The 18,056-nt window shown below is 55.9% G+C and overlaps 2 protein-coding genes across 2 annotated transcripts in view; one reads left to right on the top strand and one right to left on the bottom strand.

Moving 5' to 3' along the window:
* Nucleotides 1-4,586, top strand: part of TGOLN2 (trans-golgi network protein 2) — a 5,548-nt gene extending 962 nt beyond the window's left edge. The window contains exons 3-5 of the mRNA XM_017837281.1: nucleotides 5-1,028; nucleotides 1,577-1,660; nucleotides 2,214-4,586. Coding sequence (XP_017692770.1) covers nucleotides 5-1,028; nucleotides 1,577-1,660; nucleotides 2,214-2,219 — 1,114 coding nt within the window. The 3' untranslated portion in view covers nucleotides 2,220-4,586. The remainder of the gene's footprint in view (nucleotides 1-4; nucleotides 1,029-1,576; nucleotides 1,661-2,213) is intronic.
* Nucleotides 4,587-10,364: 5,778 nt separating this feature from the next.
* RETSAT (retinol saturase) lies at nucleotides 10,365-17,681 on the bottom strand. The gene is made up of 11 exons (XM_017837287.1): nucleotides 17,365-17,681; nucleotides 16,445-16,627; nucleotides 15,459-15,703; nucleotides 14,732-14,933; nucleotides 14,011-14,208; nucleotides 13,794-13,913; nucleotides 12,977-13,115; nucleotides 12,718-12,827; nucleotides 12,277-12,443; nucleotides 11,621-11,780; nucleotides 10,365-11,202 (listed from the first exon to the last, which is right to left on the bottom strand). The coding sequence occupies exons 1-11, from the start codon at nucleotides 17,555-17,557 to the stop codon at nucleotides 11,057-11,059; spliced, it is 1,863 nt and encodes a 620-aa protein (XP_017692776.1). The 5' UTR covers nucleotides 17,558-17,681; the 3' UTR covers nucleotides 10,365-11,056.
* Between the last annotated feature and the right edge of the window lie 375 nt (nucleotides 17,682-18,056).

The raw sequence follows: 18,056 nt of genomic DNA, 5'->3' as shown, positions 1-18,056 counted from the left end.
CAAATGTGCCTGGACAGGGCAGCAATGAAGAGAAGAAGAAGAAGAAGGAGGAGACTGAGTCACAGAACAATCCAGGCCAAGGCAACGGCACGGGGGATGGCCAGGACAGCACAGGCACCAATGGGGCTGGTGGAGGCAACGGTGGAGGTGGAGAGGGACAGAGCAACGGAGGCCAAGTCGGCAGCACTGGCAACCAGGCCAGCAGCTCAGGCAACAGCATCAGTGACCAGGGCGACGGCACCCAGACCCAGAGCAGCGACCCCCAGACCCAGAGCAACGGCCAGCAGAACCAGGAGAACAACGACAGCAACAGTGACAAGAACAATGGCCAGGGTGGTGGCAACAACAACAGCCAAGGTGACAAGAAGGACAGTCCCAAGGACGAGACCAGCAGCCAGGCCAGCAGTAACAAAAATGGGGCTGATGCCCAGTCTGAGAGTGACAAGAGCAGCGAAAAAACAAATGAGGACAATACCCAGAGCAACAACAAGGACCAGAGCACCAACCAGGGCAGCAGTGACGGGAACAAGGATGGCAAGGATGAGGGCACCAACCCCACAGACAAGAACACCAACCAGGGCAGCAGTGACAGGAACAAGGATGGCAAGGACGGGGGCACCAACCCCACAAACAAGAACACCAGCCAGGACAGAAGTGACAAGCAGCAGGCCCAGAGCCAGGGCAGTGCTGGTGAGAACCAGAGCAATGCTGGTGACAGCCAGGGCAGCGATGGTGCCAAGCAGCCCAGCAGCCAGGACAATCAGAACTCCCAGGTGGACCAAAATCGCCCCTCACAATCATCTTCCTCCACTGCGGACGGCAACGGCCTTTTGGGCAATGAAGGGACCCCCGAAGAGGAAAACACTGAGACCGAGGAGAGCAGGGACACCTCCTTTGATCGGGAGAGAGGCAAGGGTGTTCCCTCCGTGCCCAGGGCCCGCTCGGAGAGCAGCCACTTCTTTGCCTACCTGGTGACCACGGCCGTCATCGTGGCCGCCCTGTACGTGGCCTATCACAACAAACGCAAGGTGAGTGGCCCTGCTCCAACCCCTCCACATCCCCCTGAGGACTGGGATTGGAACCCACTCAGTCCTTTCCCCTCCCCCTGACTGGTTTCTCACCAGTATTTCCCAGTGTGGTTCATGTTCATGTGGCAGGACAGCAGTGTGAGGAGCAGGGTGGGGATTGTAACCAGGAAAGGAGCCCTGTGGAAACTGGGTGATCTCAGCTCTGCTGCTGATTTTTGGTTGAAAGGTGAAAACACAAAGGGTTGTGAAATCCCCACTCATTGACAGTTTTCTACAGCAGGCTGCACAAGATTGGGGTTGATTTTCCTCACAAAGCTGGTTTTGAGGGAGGAGAAAGGAAACAAATTCTTACTGTTTTTGCTTGTTGAGCAAACCTCATTATCCATCTTAGCTGGGGTCAGGTACTGATATTTATTTATTTCAAGTGCCTTTTCACAGGAAATGGGGTCATAGGAGCAGGTGAGTGAAAAACCACAGGCAAGCCTGTGTTGGAAGGGAGATAAAGCAGCTCCCCCACTCACCCTGCCCCTGTTTTTCTCTCTCCAAAGATCATTGCTTTTGCCCTGGAAGGAAAAAGATCAAAAACTGGTCGACGGCCCAAATCTGGTGATTACCAGAGACTGGATCAAAAGGTGAGACCAACTCAAAGCAGGGACTGTGTCCCCCAAGGCTGGGGGAAGGTTGGGGTGCCTGTTGTGTGTTGGAAATACAAAATATCGGCCCTTTGCATTAGAAATGGTCCCAAAGCCCTGAGTCAGTCAGTTTTGGAAAGCAGATTTTGGTCAAAGAACAGGGTTTTACCAGGAAATGGAAACAAAAGTACTGAGAAATGCAGGCAGAGCTGACCCAGCTGAGCAGGGCAGAGGTGGGAGAGTCTCGAGCTCTGTTGTGCTGAAAGTCTGTGCCTGGCTCAAATGACTGACTGTCACCCAAGTGCCTGACTCAAAGAGGTTTTTAGTGAGTGAAGGGTAGGATTTGTGGAGAAATTCCTTCCTTCGTCCCCTTGAAACCTTTTTCACCTCTTGTCCTTCAAGGCAGATGTTATTTTCTGCCATGGGAAGAGGAAAGGGAAGCTAGTGTTTGCTTTGGGAGCTCATCAGCCCTCTCTAACCCCAAGATTTGGGCAGAGCAGCAAAGCAATTCCGAGCTTTCAAGTAATTTAAACCTTTCCTTTTGCCTTTCCAGATCTAAGGTCCTCCTTGGACATTCAATGGGATGACAAGAGCCAGCGATGGGAATGCTGTGCTGCCATGGTCAGATTTCAGTCCTCAGGAAGGAGGGGAAACATTTTTTTGTTTTGCACCTGCACCTTGATAAAGCCTCTCATTTTCCTAAATTTCTCCTTTCCCAGCTGCCTTGTTTTCCCCTTGGGCATCTGGCTGCAGGAAAAGCCAGTGCCAGCATTCCCAGAACTTATGTGTCCCAATGCAATGGAATTTGCCATCTACTGGACTGACCCCTCCTCTTGGGGAGGAAATTAAGGATCTGCTGCGCAAAGAGCCGTGGGATTGTCCCCTTGCCTGGGCATGGAGCTGTGTGGTCACCTCCTCCTGCTCCGTCCGTTGGGTTTGGATGCTCAGGTTGGGACCGTGGTGATTGCACTTATTTGGAATTGACCCACCACGGACCCAGATTTGGGGCTTCTCTCCCTGATTGAGACAGTTTTCCAGTTTCACGCCTAGATTCCCTTTTTCACGCACATCTTTGGCTGTTCTGGGGTAGTTTTTGGGCTGTAGCTCCAACCCTTCATGCTCCACGCGGGTGTTTTTCCTCCCAGTCCTCCCAACTGAGCTGTTTGCACTGGAGGTGCTGGTTGTGGTGTGGTGCTGTGCAGGAGGGGGTCAGGCTGGGAAAGCTCCATGCCCAGTCAGTTTTGCTGTAGCAGGAGCCACCTGGGGAGGTTGTGATTGTTTCCTCTCCCTCCTCAAACATAGGAAGGAGGGAATGTAAATACCTGAGAAGTTTGGGATGAGTGAAGCTTCCAGTCTCTCAGCCTGCTCTCCTGGTTCTGTTGGACTGGTGCTGGTTGGATCGAGGGCTGCCAGAGGTGTCGGTGCCCCAGTCACACCTGTGAGGTGGGTTTTATTCCTGCAGTTCTGCTCCCAGGAGGTTTGTTGAAACTGGGACATCTCTGGAGAGGGCACAAAGTGCCTGCCAGGCTTTTGCTTTGAATTCTTCCAATATAGGCAGAAAAAATTGGATTTGAGGAATTCAGAGCTCCTCACGTGGGTCCCCACCTGCGCCTGGAACCGATGCCAGCCGTGTGCCAGTCCCCTACTTGCTCACTGACTGCACAGGAATGATCCCAGGGGGTTAACTTTCCTCGTGGGGGGGATGGGAATGGCCTTTTTCTGGCCTTCCCAGCGTTGGGAAGAATTGGTTACCTGCCCTTTGGTCAGCTTGGACAAGGGCAAAGCCTTTTCCTGGTCACTGTGAAAGCTGCAGCTCTAGTTTGGATTTCCTAATGGCTCATTCCAAGGGGGGGAGAGGGGGCTTGACCCTCTCCAAACTCAAAAATCCTCCTCCATTCCCTTTTTGCAAGCTGTTGACAAGCACAAGGGGTGGAAGAGGGTCCTCTTGGCTTTAAAGAGTTCTCAGGGTTTCCCTGGGAAACTTCTCAGATGCTGAAAGTACTTCAGGAGCTGTTTGGGAGATCGGGAAGGGGAGGTGGAGGGAAGGGAAACAGGGCTGGGAATGTAACCCTTGGGAAGAAGGGTGGGAACTCCTGCACCAAGCCTCCCTGCTCCAGGGATGCCATGGGATCAACCAGGCTCACTGGGGGTCTCATTTAGGGCAGGGTGTGGGGAGGGGGCACTGACTGTTGGCTAGTGACAGCAGGGGGACAAACTCTATTCCAACGTGTGGAATTCCGTGTGTTCCCGGGCTGCTCCAGCCAGGATTTTTGGAGTGTGTGTGCTTTTTGGAGTGTGTGTGCTCTGTGCCTGCTTTGTCCTTTTTTTTTTTTTAAGTTGAGTAATAATTTAGAAAGGGGTTTTTTTTCACCATCTACTCGCTGCTCTATCCTGGGAGCTGTTTCAAATCCTCTCTTGCTCCAGGCTGTGGGAATCCCACCCTAGTGCCAGCAGGGGAGGGAATATTTTGGACCTCAAACACCCTGATCCCAGGCTGGACTGAGCACGAGCTCGTTAGGGTAATGAGGATGTACCTCACAGCTCCAGGAAGCACCAAAATCTCCCCCCTCAGCAATTCCCAGGACCATCGTGTTGTACCAACAGCCCAGGCTGTCCAAAACCTCTGGGAATTGCTCCCAGTTTGTTGAGTTTTATGGTATTTATTTTATGCAAATGTTCCAAAGGGATCAAGGTACACAGAACCTTTTCCCTTTGGACACACACATTTTCCATGGGTGGAGTCTGTTGGTACAGAGGGTTTTTTGCCAAATATTTCTGCTTTTTAGGCTTGAACCAGCACATGATTTGTTTTCTGCTGCAGTGAAATGCACCTTGCTTGGAAGGATCAGAATTTTTATAGTTCTTTGTACTATTTTTTGATTTTCTGTGTGGTGAAGTCAATAAATGGATTAAAAAAGACCCAAAACACTGAGTTTTCACTTCTCTCTTGGTTTTGTTTTTCTGGTGTTCTTTGCATGGTTTCTGCTGGCAACTGATGCCGAAGTGCAGGTTGGTTCCTCTTTATTATGCAAAACCATGACTGACTGATAAAAACAGCCCTTTTCTTGGAGCTGTTTGTGCTCAGGGCTCCATGTGCGACCGGAAAGAGCCCAGACAGGCCCGGCCCAGAGCGGATTTGAAGCTTCCAGTCTGCTTAACCCTGCCCAGTGTCGCCCAGTTCCGCCGAGGGGGTGGTGGGAGGTCAGGTCCCAAGAGGAGATTAAACTGCTCTGAACAGAGCTTAGTCCCAAGCTCTCCTCTTGGATTTCTTCTTTCTCCCCTAGGGAGCCTTGGAGGAGGATCCCAGCACATCCCAGCTCCTTGGAGCAGCAGAAACTGGGAGAGACTGGAAAAAAGAGACCCCAGTGGTGCAGCTTCTGCTGCCAACCAGCTGTGGAGAGGGGAAGAGAGAGTGCCATGATCCACAGTGGATTATAAGGGCACCTCTGGGGAGTGTTTCCTGCAATGAATGGAAAAAAACTTCCTCCTTTCACCCACTTTTTTCCTAAGAGGAGGAAATTCCCTGGTCCCAGTCTCTCCTATCCTGGCCTGGCAGTGGTGCTGAGGCTGGGCTGGGAACAGGGAAGGCCACTGGTTTTCTTGGGAATGGGGTTGCTGAGAGCTTTGGGGAGAAAAAAAGGTGGAAAATGAAAATTCCTATGGGGATGTGGGGTTGAGTGCTGGGCCAAGCCTTGCTGCAAGGGCCTCAAAGCACCACTCTGCTCCATGTCCTTAGGGTGATTTCCCAAAAAACACTGAATTATGCTCCAAGAACTCAAACTCCTTGCCTGCTGCCACCCTGATTTGAGAGGGCTGGAAAGGTCTCGAAACATTTAACTCTGACAGGCAGAGCTGGTGTGGTGGGAAGGAACAGCCTCTCAGGTCCCCCGAGGGCAGGAAGGGGCAGGAGCACCCCGGGGTGCGATGAGTGCCAGCTGGGGTCATGTTGGGGTGACTGCCCAGGATTCAGTGCAGGAGTGGAAATACTGTGAAATAAAATCAGAAATACTTTGCCAACTCAGAGCCCTGGGTTGGGCTCTGCTTATCGGGGCTGGGTTGCTGAGATTCTGATACAGGTGGTTTAGCAGAGAGGCCTGGAGGGTGGAGGGGGTGGAGGATGTTTAATGCATGAGAAACTGGGCAAAACTGGGCGAAACTGGACACTGAGGTGAGAGCTGGGGTTGGGTCTGTGCCCTTCAACCCCCCTGCTCCTGTGCCAGCTGCGACAGGAGGGTGGAGCCAGGGGGGGATTGGGCTCTGCTACCAGGGAACAAGAGGAAATGGCCTCAAGTTGTGCCAGGGGAGGTTTAGGTTGGATATTGGGAAAACTCCATCATGGGAAGGGCTGTCCAGCTGTGGCACAACTGCTCAGGGCAGGGGTGGAGTCCCCATCCCTGGAGGGATTTAAGAGCCATGTGCATGTGGCACTTGGGGACATGAGTTAGTGGTGGCCTTGGCAGTGCTCTGATGATCTCAGGGTTTTTTTCCCACCTAAATGATTCCATGATTCTGTGAAACGCTCCTGGATCCACTCCCTGACCTCCAGCCTGGATCCCAAGTGAACCCAACATGCAAACACTGAAAACCACCCCAGGGTTTATTTTATCTGATCTTTTTTTGTTTAAAGCTTTGAATCTTGCGTGGCCTCATGAGCAAACACCTGAACCTGTGCTGATCTCACAGCAGGTATTTTCCTTATGGGTAGGGCACCAGCCAAGCAAACACGTCAGTTTTAACTCTCCAAGACAAAATTCCATAGCCTGGGGAGGTTTGTTTGGATTAAAAACCCATCGAAATGAGCAAGATGGCATTTGCAAGGTCAGAGCCCTTTGGGGTGAGAAAATCAGAGGGAGAAGCAAGTCTGGGTCCCCCTCAGAGCTGTGGAAGCCATGGGGGTGCTGCTGGGGAGGGCTCGGGTGTCACTGCACCATCCTGTGCCTAAATTGGAGGTTTCTGCTCTGCAGAGGGTCCCAGGTAAGATGTTCCTCTTGGCTTGTTAAACCCTCCCCCTGGTAGCTCTGGTGCTTCCAGATTGAGCCACTCACCTTCCCAGAGGGTTTTTTGGTTGGTTTTCATGTGACTTGTCCCTTTCTCTTCATGCGTGACAGGGAACAACCTGCTGCTCATCATTCCTTGGGCTTTTCCCCCTCAGGATCCCTTTGCCCCGGGCCCTGCGGAGGTCAGGGGTCCCCAGCAGGTTGGGGGTGGAGTAGGACCTTCCCTTGACCCCTCGTAGGTGCCCCCGGCCTGGCACAAAATGTTCCCTCCCTGTTCATGTGGGTCAGGGGACAGTGGAGGGGCAGGTGATGGTCCCCTCCCTGCAGGACCCTGCAGGATCTGCAGGGGCTGAGGAAGGACACACAGCCTGTGGGGTGGAAAGGAAGGACAGGGACATTGGCTGTACCCTGGCCTTGCTTTGTCCTACTTTTTTTGCCAAAAGGAAACTTTTCTGACTGGCGTTGGTGCATCAGGAGCTCTCCCTTATCTGGGCAGCAGGTGAACATCACAGCTGTTCGAGGAGAGGTGGGGAGTAGTCAGAGCTTCCATCTGGATCACACTCAGTCTCTGCCTTTGTGCTGTCACATTCCACAGAATCACAGAATCACAGAATGTGCTGAGTTGGAAGGGACCCACAAGGATCATGCCCTGATCATGATCAGCCCTGCACAGGCCCATCCCCAAGAGTCACCCCCTGTGCCCCAGAGTATCATCCAAACCCTCCTGCAGCTCTGGCAGCCTTGGGGCTGTGCCCACTGCCCTGGGGAGCCTGGTCAGTGCCCAACCAGCCTCTGGGGGAAGAACCTTTCCCTGAGATCCAACCTGACCCTGCCCTGACACAGCTCCAGCCCTTCCCTGGGTGCTGTCCCTGGTCCCCCCAGAGCAGAGCTCAGACCCTGCCCCTCCTCTGCCCCTCCTTAGGGAGTTGGAACTGCACTAAGGTCTCCCCTCAGTCTCCTCTGCTCCAGCTGAACACACCAAGTGCCCTCAGTGTCCTCCCACGGCTTCAAATCAAGGCCCTTCCCCATCTCTCGTGGCCCCCTTTGGACATTCTCTAATGGCTCAATCTCTCCCTTCCATTGTGTCCCCCCAAACTGCCCCAATGTTGAGGTGAGGCCGCCCCAGGGCAGAGCAGAGCGGGACAATCCCCTCCCTGACTCGGCCGGCCATGCTGGGCCTGATGCCCCCAGGACAGGGTTGGCCCTCCTGGCTGCCAGGGCACTGCTGACTCATATTCGACTCATATTTTCCACATCCACCCCTGGTTGAATTTTCCCCCGACAAGCCTGTGGGCAGAATGGCCACTGTGAGCTCCCTTGGGTCTGCTCCCTTGGGGTCCTTGGGGGCTCCCTGTGGGCCTGTACCCCCCCAGCCAAGAATTGTGGAATAGGTTGGGTTGGGAGACACCTTACAGACAACCCAGTTCCATCCCTTGCCATAGGCAGGAACACCTTCCACTATCCCAGGTTGCTCCAAGCCCCATCCAGCCTGTCCTTGGACACTTCCAGGGATCCAGGGGCAGCCACGGCTTCTCTGGGCACCCTGTGCCAGGGCCTCACCACCCTCACAGGGAAAAATTTCCTCCCAGTATCCTACCTAACCCTGCCCTCTGCAAGTGGGAAGCCATTCCCCCTTGTCCTGTCCCTCCATCCCTTGTCCCCAGTCCCTCTCCAGCTCTCCTGTAGCCCCTTTAGGCACTAGAAGGGGCTCTCAGCTCTCCCTGGAGCCTTCTCCTCTCCAGGTGAACCTCCCCAGCTCTCCCAGCCTGGCTCCAGAGCAGAGGGGCTCCAGCCCTCAGAGCATCTCCGTGGCCTCCTCTGGACTCGCTCCAGCAGCTCCACGTCCCTCTCATGTTGGGTCCCTGAGCTGGAGGTGGGATCTCACCTGAGTGGGGCACAGGGGCAGGAACCCCCTGCCCACACTGTGGGTGCCCAGAGCAGCCTCCCAGGACCTTTCCTGGGGCATCCCTGGCTGTCCCCACTCCCTGGCAGTGACAGGAATGCCCAGGGGATGGTTCTGGGTGGTTTCTGGGATCTGGTTGTTTGCAGAGCTCACACTCTCTGCTGGTCCCGACCTGTCGCTGAATTACCAGTTTCCTCAGTGATCTAATCCTCTTTGCTGGATCAGCCTTCAAGCCTATTTCCAGGGCTCCTTTCCAGCATGGTCACACTATTCCCTGCTAAGGAACCATCTCTGGGTTTTATTTTTCCCCTGCTCCATCACCAGCTCACAGCCAGGCTTCTCCCAGTCCTGCTCCCAGGGGTTTGCTGTCCCAAGTGTCACCATGATGGGATTTAAAGTCACCTTTTATGGATTCATCTCTATCCATGTAGTGTCTGGGAGGAATATTTTCTCCCAGTGATGTCCTGTATCATGGCAAACAGTGTGATTTCAGCCCCAGTAGTCCAAAGGGTGCAAGCCACTGGGAGAAATGGGGACACTGGGAGTGACTGAGGCTCTGCTCTGAAGGAGGGACACACGTAGGGATGGTGGGAGGCTGGGACAGGAGGGTTTGCAGTGAGCAAGGAGGCTTCAAAATTGCTGAAAGCATCAAAAAAGAGGGATGGAGCACAAAAGAATTGGGATGGAGGGTTTTGGTGGGAAGCTGGGGAGTGAGGAATGGCCCAAAGAGGTACCAAAATCCACAATTAAACCAGATTTGTAGTGGTAGCAGCTTTAAACCTTGCGCTGTGCCTGTCCAGTTCTGCCCAAATCAAGCAAAAAGGGGAAATTTTCATCCAGCAGCTGCATTACCTGAACAAAGATGTTTCTGGGGATTTTGGGGAGCACTGGGCTCTTCTCCCAGCACTGAATCTGGAAAATCTGTGTCAGTCTCACAAGCTTTGAGTCGCAGCCCAAGGTGGAGATGATGCTCTCAAAGGCCTTGCCATGCTCACAGCAGAGCCCTGCAACGACGGGGCCACCTCAGGGTGTCACGGAGGGTGGGGGACCAGGAGGTGGGAGATGGGGATGGTTGGGCTTTGGGAAATCATGAAATTGTTTGGGTTGGAAAAGCCCTCTAAGATCGAGTCCAACTGTGTTGACAGTGGCCAAAGCCCAGCTTGGCCTCATGTCCTCACTGGGACATACTGGGGTGTCCCTTCAGATGGGGAGGTGGGCTCCAAACTCCCACGGGCCCCAGGCTGAGCCCCAGGTGCTCCTTTGGGAAGCCTGGGAGCAGATCCTGCTCAGCTGAGTGACGTAGCTCTGGTGTCCTCTCTGTCACCTGGGAGTGGGATGGCACCTGTGAGGCAGAGGGTGGGAGAGGGGCACAGCACCCCAGGCTCAGGCAGGAGAGAAAAAAAGGAGGACTTTTGTCCTCCGAGGGGATGGTGGGGATGAGAGGGATGGGAGATGGAAACACCAGGAGCACCCGGGTGATCCTACACTGCCTTCCTTACCCTCTCCAAGTCTTTCCCCCCCCACTTCCAGGGAACTCTTCTTCCCATGGCTGAGAATGGGGAAAACAGCCTCATCCAGCTTCCCCAGCCTTATTGCCCATCCCTGCCCACTCTAAGGATGTGACAGGGAGGTAAATCCACATGGGCCACTGGTTTTCCTCGGGTTCCCCATTTACAGCCTCTCTGTCATTATTCCTCCCCAAAACTGAGCAGTATAAGCCCCCAGCAATGGGGCTCTCCTTTCTCCTTCCCGTTCCCTTCCCCCTCACGTCACCCAGCCCTGCTGACCCATCACGAGGCACAAATCCCAGGATCATTATCACTATTTTATTGATTTATTTCCAGCCTCTTGTGCTTCCCTTCCAACCAGACAGGACTCTGACACTGTTCCCAAGCTTTTCCCAGGAGACAGAAGGACTTTTGTACTGCTCAAGGAGCAGCTGCTTGTGCCATCGATGCCTTGGGGCGACGGGGGAAGAGCAGCCCCCAAACACTGGGAATGTCGGGGCGTGGGGGTCCTGCTGCCCCCAGAAATGATTTTGGAAGCACTGGACAGCCCGCAAGTACCATTGCTTTCAAACAGCTCTGGGGGCTGCAGGTGAAGGTGGGTGTTTGCTGGATGCAGGTGGAGGTTGATGCTCTTCTGATGCTCCACTGGTGGGATCCAGCAGCTCTGGGTGCTTGATGCTGTTACCTGCTGGTGCTGCCTGTTTTGGGGTTACCGTGACTTCTCTCCTGGCCATGGCTCTGTGGGACAGCTCTTGGGGACCCTCTTCATGGCCAGAGACAAGCACTGGATGTGGTGGTGGAAGGGGATGCGTTTCAGGTGGGTGAGGTGCCAGACAATCTGGCTGGGAATGGGAATAGCATCTTCCTGGATTGAAATCCTTGGCTTTGCATGGAGATGGATCTGCTACAGGTGTGTGACAGCGGAGAATGCGGAGGTGGAGGTGATGTGGTGGCCAGTGGGGGGTCCCTGATGGTGGGACAGCAGGTGTTAGTTTCCCTTCTTGGCATTGGTGGCCTCCAAGCTTTTCTTCAGCCTCACCAAGTCAACGTAGAGGTTGCGCTTGAGGATGCTGCTGGCGCAGATGATGGCTCCTTGCAGGGCTCCCATGAAGCCACCCAGGCACAAATCCTGCCCTGGAAGGAGGGAGCAGTGGCCACAGTCCCCCTGTGAGCAGCCCTCGCTCCCCATTCTATCCCAGCTGACCACAAATGCTGGTTTGGGCATCACCTTCCCCACCTTCCAGCTGCCCCCACACCATCCCTGGGGTCTGAACCCACAAACCCCTCCCTGTTTGACCCCTTCCTTCTCCCCAGCAGGAAAAGGGCCTCATCCTGCCCCATTCTGCACTGGGCAAGGAGACAACCCCACAGAGCTGGAGGAACACAGCCCTTTCCTCCTCCCCTTGGGACTGTGGAACTCCACTTTTCCAGCAGCCCTTCCACTGCTCCACAGCACTGCAGTGGCTCTTCCCTTCAGGATCGGATGTTTTCTGCCCCCACACCCTGCTCCCCCAGAGCTGTCCCCGTCTGAGGACACTGCTGGCCCTGTCACCTGTCAGGTAGAGGTTGGGGACAGCCGTCTGTGCCCGCACAGCAGCCACGACCTCGGCCTGCAGGCGGGGGATGCCGTGGTCGGTGCCGTACAACTCCCCGCGGGGGCTGCCGATGTAGTGCTGGTTGGTTAGGGGTGTCCCGCCCGAGAGGTACTCAACCTGCAGGGGTAGGGGAACAGGGTGGTCTGCAGGGTACCAGAACAGTGGGGGGGAAGCCCTGTGCTCCAGAAAGCTGTTTTTGGGGGGTACGGGCTGAGATAAGTTCCCTCGCAGAGCCTGGGGTGGTGGTTCTGCCCAGGTTTGGTTCTGAAGGACCATCCTGGGACAGTTGTCCAGGTCTGCCCAGGTTGGACAGGGCTCGGAGCAACCTCATCTAGTGGAATGTGTGTCTGCCCATGCAGGGGGTCGAACGGGATGAGCTTTAAAGTCCCTTCCCACCCAAAGCACTCCATGGTTCCAGGATCACTCACCCTCGCACTGATCACTCACCCCTGCACCGTGAGGAGGCAGCAGTGATGGGTTAGTGAGATGCTGGAGCTCACGTCCAGCAGGTTCAGCCCCAGCTCCAGTGTTGGGTGTGTAGACAGGACCCAGAGAGGAGCTGGAGGACCCCTGACACCCAAGTTTAGGACCTCCAAACCCCGAGTTTCCTCACCCTGCCCTCAATGCGGGGGTAGAGCTTGTAGACAGTCTGCATGACAGCGTCCACAAAGGTCTTCTTCAAGTCCTCATAGTCATCACCCCTCTTGTGGACCTGCTTGTCCTTCCACTCCTCAAACCACTCGTACCTGGCGAAGGTGACGATGGCCAGCGTGGATTTACCTGCGGGAGGACAAGGATGGGGCACTTATCCCTCTGCCCACACTCACCCCACTCTGCTGCCCCAAACCCTCCCCACCCAAACCCAGGGGATGTCCCCAGGTCTTTGGGGTTCCGTGTCCTTCATCCAGGTATCTCAAAGGCTGCACTCCATGAGCACCTGCTCAGCAGCTTTGACCATAGATAGCTGAGCAGAAACTCCTTGCTGGATGTCACCAAACCCCAACAAGAGTTTTGGAGCCCCTCACAAGCATTTGTGGTTGGGCTTCAGCCTCACCTGGGTGTCTCATTTCCCAGGTGGGGTCCTTGGACGAGGGGCAGGTGACAAAGAGGAAAGGCATGTTCTTAGCAGCTTCTTCTCTGGATGAATCCAGGTATCTCTTCATGCTGCAGGGAGATGCAAGGGTCGAGGTGGGGTTTGGTGCATACCTTTGCCTGAATCCTCATTACACCTGAATCCCTGTTTTCCGAGTCACTGCCCGGGAATTCATCTCCTTATGCTCAATGAAGCAGGTCCAAGGTGAAGCCAAACCTACATTCCATCCAAGTCACTCCCTGGGTACATGAAGTAGTTGGTGGGCTCCAGCCCCAGCTCTTCCCTTGAGCCGTTGAGGCCGACGAAGACGGTGAGACAGCCCTCGCCGTGGGCCACCAAGCGCAGCTGGGACTGGATCTCTGCCACAGGGAGAGAAAAAGGGCAATCAGTCTTTTCTGGGGAAAATCAGGCTTTTCTAGGATCCTCTGCTATGAAGTGGTTTCTCCAATCCTGAGCCCCTCCTACCAAACCCTGCCCTTCCCACCCACCCACCCGTCCCCGTTCCCATCCAAGTGTGCCCCTTCCACCCAGTTGTGCCTCTTCCACCCATCCACGCCCTCTTCCTACCCACCTGTTCCCCCTTCCCACACACCCACCCAACCATCTCCATTCCTGCTGGTGCCCCTTCCACCCAGTTGTGCCCCTTCCCATCCACCCCGTCCCCTTCCACCCCACCATCCCACTATGCCCCCATCCATGCCCCTTCCACCCACCCTTGCCCCTTCCAGCAGATTTTTTGGCAGCTCTAAACCCAACTTCAGGTGGACATTCCACCAGCTTCCACAAATTTCAAGGCCCTACACTGTGCTTTTTAGGGAATCCTTGCACCCAACCAGGACTTTGCTAACTACGGCCAATTCTGGCTGATTAATTTAGGCCTAATTAAAACCCCTGTGAAGAAATGAGTGGCCAGGACCGTGTTTTTAGGGCTGTGGCACAGGAACAATTTAACATTAAATCAAACATTAATTGATAAATCCGCTTTGGGATGAAGCTTAGGACAGGATTAACGCAGTAACCCTGCCAGGGCCCGGTACCTGGCAGGGCCTGCGCCTCCGGAGGCAGCAGCTTCTCGTAGGTGTTGAATATCCCGGCATCCGAAATGACTATGGGAGCGTAGATGTTCACCAGATCCTGGCCTTTTTTGACACTCACACCTGGGAGGGAAAATCCGGAGCGGGAGGAGCGGTGCTGGTGAAGGGACCCCCCCGCGCCGGGGAGCAACCCCGCGCCCCGTCCCGCGCCGGTGCTCACCGCAGGCTCTGCCCTGGGAGTCCAGCAGGATCCTCTCCACTGGTGCCTTCCCAAACACGTTGCCTCCGGCTTTCCGGATCACGGAAATGGTGTGGAAGGCGATTTCCCCGGAGCCGCCTTTGGGGTACCACGCACCGCGGAGGAAGTGGTTCACCAGGATGCTGTGCGTGGAGAAGCTGACCTTGGAGGGGATCACACCTGGAAAAAGGGGCAGCCAAGGTGGGTTTGGGCCAAATCACGGGTTTGGGGCTTATCCTAAAGGGTTTAGCATGAGGAACACCATAGACATGACACTGGGAAGAAGGAGGGATGCAGGTGAGGAACTTGGAGGAGCGGGGAGGACGTTGGGCACGGGTGTCCCCGTGGCAAAGCCTGCGGTCACCAACCCAACCAAGTCGTGGCAGACCATGAGCAAAGCCCTGGGTGATGGGATGGAGGCAAGGGGGAGGTTTGGGGGTCCAAGTGGGGACATTCCCTTGTACGGGACCGATGCTGCCCTACTGGGAAGGTGAAGGACGTGGAGGGAACGAGATGGAGACGAGCAACAGGGACATGTGGATAACCCACCAGTGACTTGGGGACAAGGATACTGGTGGAGCACCCACCACGCAGCAGCCCTCCCCACACACCTCCCGAGGGCATGGGAAAAAGGGGTTTCTTGCCTTTTTTTTTTTTGTTTCTAAAGGGTTTGACGCCACCTTGGAGCCTCCTGGTCACCTACCATAGGTGGGGAAGAGGTAGCTGAGGACAGCCCGGAGCTCGGGGTTGGGGGTCAGACCCTCCACCACCTCCTTGAGGCTGCGTGAGGCCATGCGGGAGAAGGAGCAGACGCGCGGGAGGAGCCCGGACCAGCACAGGAGCCTTGCCAGGAACTGCGGGAGCATCTTCAGGATGCTTATCAGCACGACCCCACGGCTGGTGCTCTGCGGGGGGAGCGCGGGGTCAGCGGGGCCACGCTTGGGACACACCCCAAAGTACTTTTTTCCCCTTAAATTCACTGCTGGGCATCCTGGGGAGCTGTGGACAAGGGGAGCGCTGGCTCCCCAAAGAAGCTTCCCCCCCAAAAATCTCCCTTCAAAAAAGCTCCCCCTAAAAAAGCTCCCCATAAAAACTCCCCCAAAAAAGCTCTCCCCCAGCCAGAAAAACTCTGCTCAAAAGCTCCCCCATAAAACTCCTCCAGAAAGGTCCTCCCAAAAAACTCCCCCAGAAAGCTCCATAAAAAAAGGTCCCTCAAAAAATGTCCCCCCAGAAAATCTCCCCAAAAAGATCTGTGACGCTGGGGTTTTGAGGCAGGAAAGGGTGACTTTGGATGTGTTCCCCAACACTTTTGGGACAAGGCCATTATTCCCTGGGGGTGGCCAATATCTGGGTGCCAGGGGTTTTCCCCCCTTTGTGTGATCCTCCAGATCCAAACCCCCTTGTTTTATCCCACCTGGATGTTCCTCTACCTTCACCAGCCGCTGGAACTCATCAATGGCCGCAGCTTCCCCGGGAAACTGCTCCTTCAGCTTCTGGAAATATTCCTGCTCCCCAGAACGGATGTGGTAGGTCCTGCCATCGCCCTGGGGGTCCCCCAAAACCACGGCATCGTAGACGGTCGGGAGCCGGGCCCACTCCAGCTGCCCATCCGTCAGCTGGTCCATCAGGAACCGCATCAGGGAGCTCTCCTGCATCTCCCCCACGTAGTGGATCCCTAAAAGAGACATTTTACCGTTTTTGTCCTCTTTTTTTCTTTATTTTTCCTTTTTCTTCCTTTATTTTCCCACTCCAGGATGCACCGAATGCACCTCTTGTTTATCCATCCCCTCCCCATCAACTCCATGTGGAAGGGAAAGGCAAAATCTGGGATACACTTGAGGTGAACAATGCTCGCCATCACATTTTTATTTGGGAATCTGGGGAATTTTGTTACATTTTGATATTTTTCCTGGTTTTTTCCACCCTGGGATGCACAGGACCCTCCTCTTGTTTTTCCATCCCCACCTCTGCAGCTCCCTATGGAAGGGAAAGGGAAAATCCGGGATACACCTGGCTCCCACTTGGGGTGGATGCTGCTTGCCATGGTGTTTTTAACTGGGAATTTTGTTACACATCGTGATTTTTCATCTTTGCTGTAAATAATTAATCCTGGAGCTCTGGGAATACATAGAGCTGGACTTTGCCTCACTGGGAGGAGTCTTCCAGGGAGGTGCCAAGTTTGTCCTAAGGTGATATTCCTGGTGCTGAGAGTTCCATAGGGGCTGGATATGGGGAATTCAGGGGGGGTTGGTGTCCTTCAGCCAGAGAATTTTGGGGTGAAGAGCAGGCTTGTCTCACACAGGGGTGGGTGCTGGGGCCCCCTTATCTGACCCCCAGTGGGTGTGATTCCCACCCCGAGTGTGTCCCAGCCCCCTCCTTTGGATCTGGGGGGGAATTTTGGAGCCCCAAATCGTACCGGTGTCAAACTCGAAGCCCTTCTCGGTGAAGGTGTGGCAGCAGCCCCCCAGCTTCCCGTGCTGCTCCAGCACCAGCACCCGCTGGCCGGTCTTGGCCAGGAGCGCGGCCGCCGCCAGCCCCCCCACGCCGCTGCCCACCACGATGGCATCGAGCTGCGGGGGCACCTTCTCTGCCGAGAACACTGCGGGGACAGCGGGGTGTCAGCAAGGGGGGACCCCTGGGGCACGGGGCACCCCCAAAACCATGGCGAGGGGGTGGCACCCAGGGGGTGATGCCAGGCTGGGGGGTGTCACCCTCGGGGGGTCACACTGACACAGGGGTGACTCCGACGTTGGGGGGACAATGCCATGTTGGGGGTCTTCAGACTGACCCCACCCGGGGGGAGCAGTGCCACCCTGGGGTGGGTCATACTGACACGGGGGGGGACTCCAACGGTGGGGCGATGACAATGCCACACTGAGGGGTGTCAGACTGACATGGGGGTGACACCACCCGGGGGGACAATGCTACCCAGGGGGGTCATACTAACATAGGGGGGGACTCCGGCGCTGGGGGACAATGCCACCCTGAGGGGTTTCAGAGTGACAGAGGGAGTGACCCCACCCGGGACAATGCCATCACCCTGGGGGGGGTGTCATACTGACAGAGGGGGGGACTCCACATGGGGGAGGGACAATGCCACCCTGGGTGGCATTTTCAGACTGATACGGGGGGCTGACGCCACCCGGGGGGGACAATAATGCCCTGGGGCGTTGATGCTGCCCCAGGTGGAGATGCTGCCCCGGGGGGCCACGACAGCCCGGGGGGTGATTCCGCTCCAGTGGCAATGCCGGGGGGATTAATGCTACCCCGGCGGGTGACACCGCCCTGAGGGGCCAATGCTGTCCCCGGGGTCGATACCCGCCAGGGGTCCCGTACCTGTCTTGACGACGCTCCTCCGCACAGCCTTGTCGGTGACGAGCGGCCCGGGCGGGCGGCGGCTGTCGGCGGCGAAGGGATTGCGGCCGCCAGAGACTTGCGGGAACAGGAGGAAGAGGACCGGGATGAGGAAGAGGAGGAGGAGGACGAGGAGAAGGACGGGGACGAGATAGAGCAGCACCTGCAGCCACATGTTGCTGCGCCGTCCGGCGGAGCGGGAGCCGGGAACAGCGGGAATGGGAATAACAGGGCGAGGGGGACAAAGCCGATAAGGACGATGGAAAAGGGGCACGGCACCGGCGCTGGGCGGGAGGACCGCGGGAGGGGCGGGCGTTGGCACTGGGAACTGGGAGCTGGAACCGAGTCGCGGAACCGGGTACTGGGGGCGGGCACTGGGATTCCTGGAGTTGGAACCAGGAAGCAGGCAGTGGCTGCTGCGAGCTGGCACTGGGAGCTGTCACAGGGCACTGGGAGCTGCAAGCAGGACGAAGGCACTAGGCACTGGGCACTGGGAGCCGGCACTGGGATATGGAGTCACAGAGTCACTTGGAGTTGTCACAGGGCACTGGGAGCTGGGTCTGGGAACTGGCACTGGGCACTAGGAGATGGGAAGGGGGCACTGGGAGCTGACACCGGGAGCTGGTAGTGGGATACTGGAAGTTAGGAGTGGCACTGAGAGCTCGGACCGAGCA

Source organism: Lepidothrix coronata, unplaced genomic scaffold (assembly GCF_001604755.1).
Source record: "Lepidothrix coronata isolate B3197 unplaced genomic scaffold, Lepidothrix_coronata-1.0 Scaffold301, whole genome shotgun sequence".
NCBI lineage: Eukaryota > Metazoa > Chordata > Aves > Passeriformes > Pipridae > Lepidothrix > Lepidothrix coronata.
The sequence above is the reverse complement of the archived record's forward strand: the minus strand, read 5'-3'. Positions and strand labels throughout refer to the sequence as shown.

Excerpts from the sequence above, each read along its gene's own strand:
- RETSAT (XM_017837287.1), bottom strand. The coding sequence starts at position 17,557 with ATGTGGCTGCAGGTGCTGCTCTATCTCGTCCCCGTCCTTCTCCTCGTC. Across the intron at positions 14,934-15,458 it reads AGTTCCAGCGGCTGGTGAAG|AGCACCAGCCGTGGGGTCGT; the intron begins GTAGAGGAACAT and ends CTCCCCCCGCAG. Across the intron at positions 11,203-11,620 it reads CCCCAACCTCTACCTGACAG|GGCAGGATTTGTGCCTGGGT; the intron begins GTGACAGGGCCA and ends CCCTCCTTCCAG.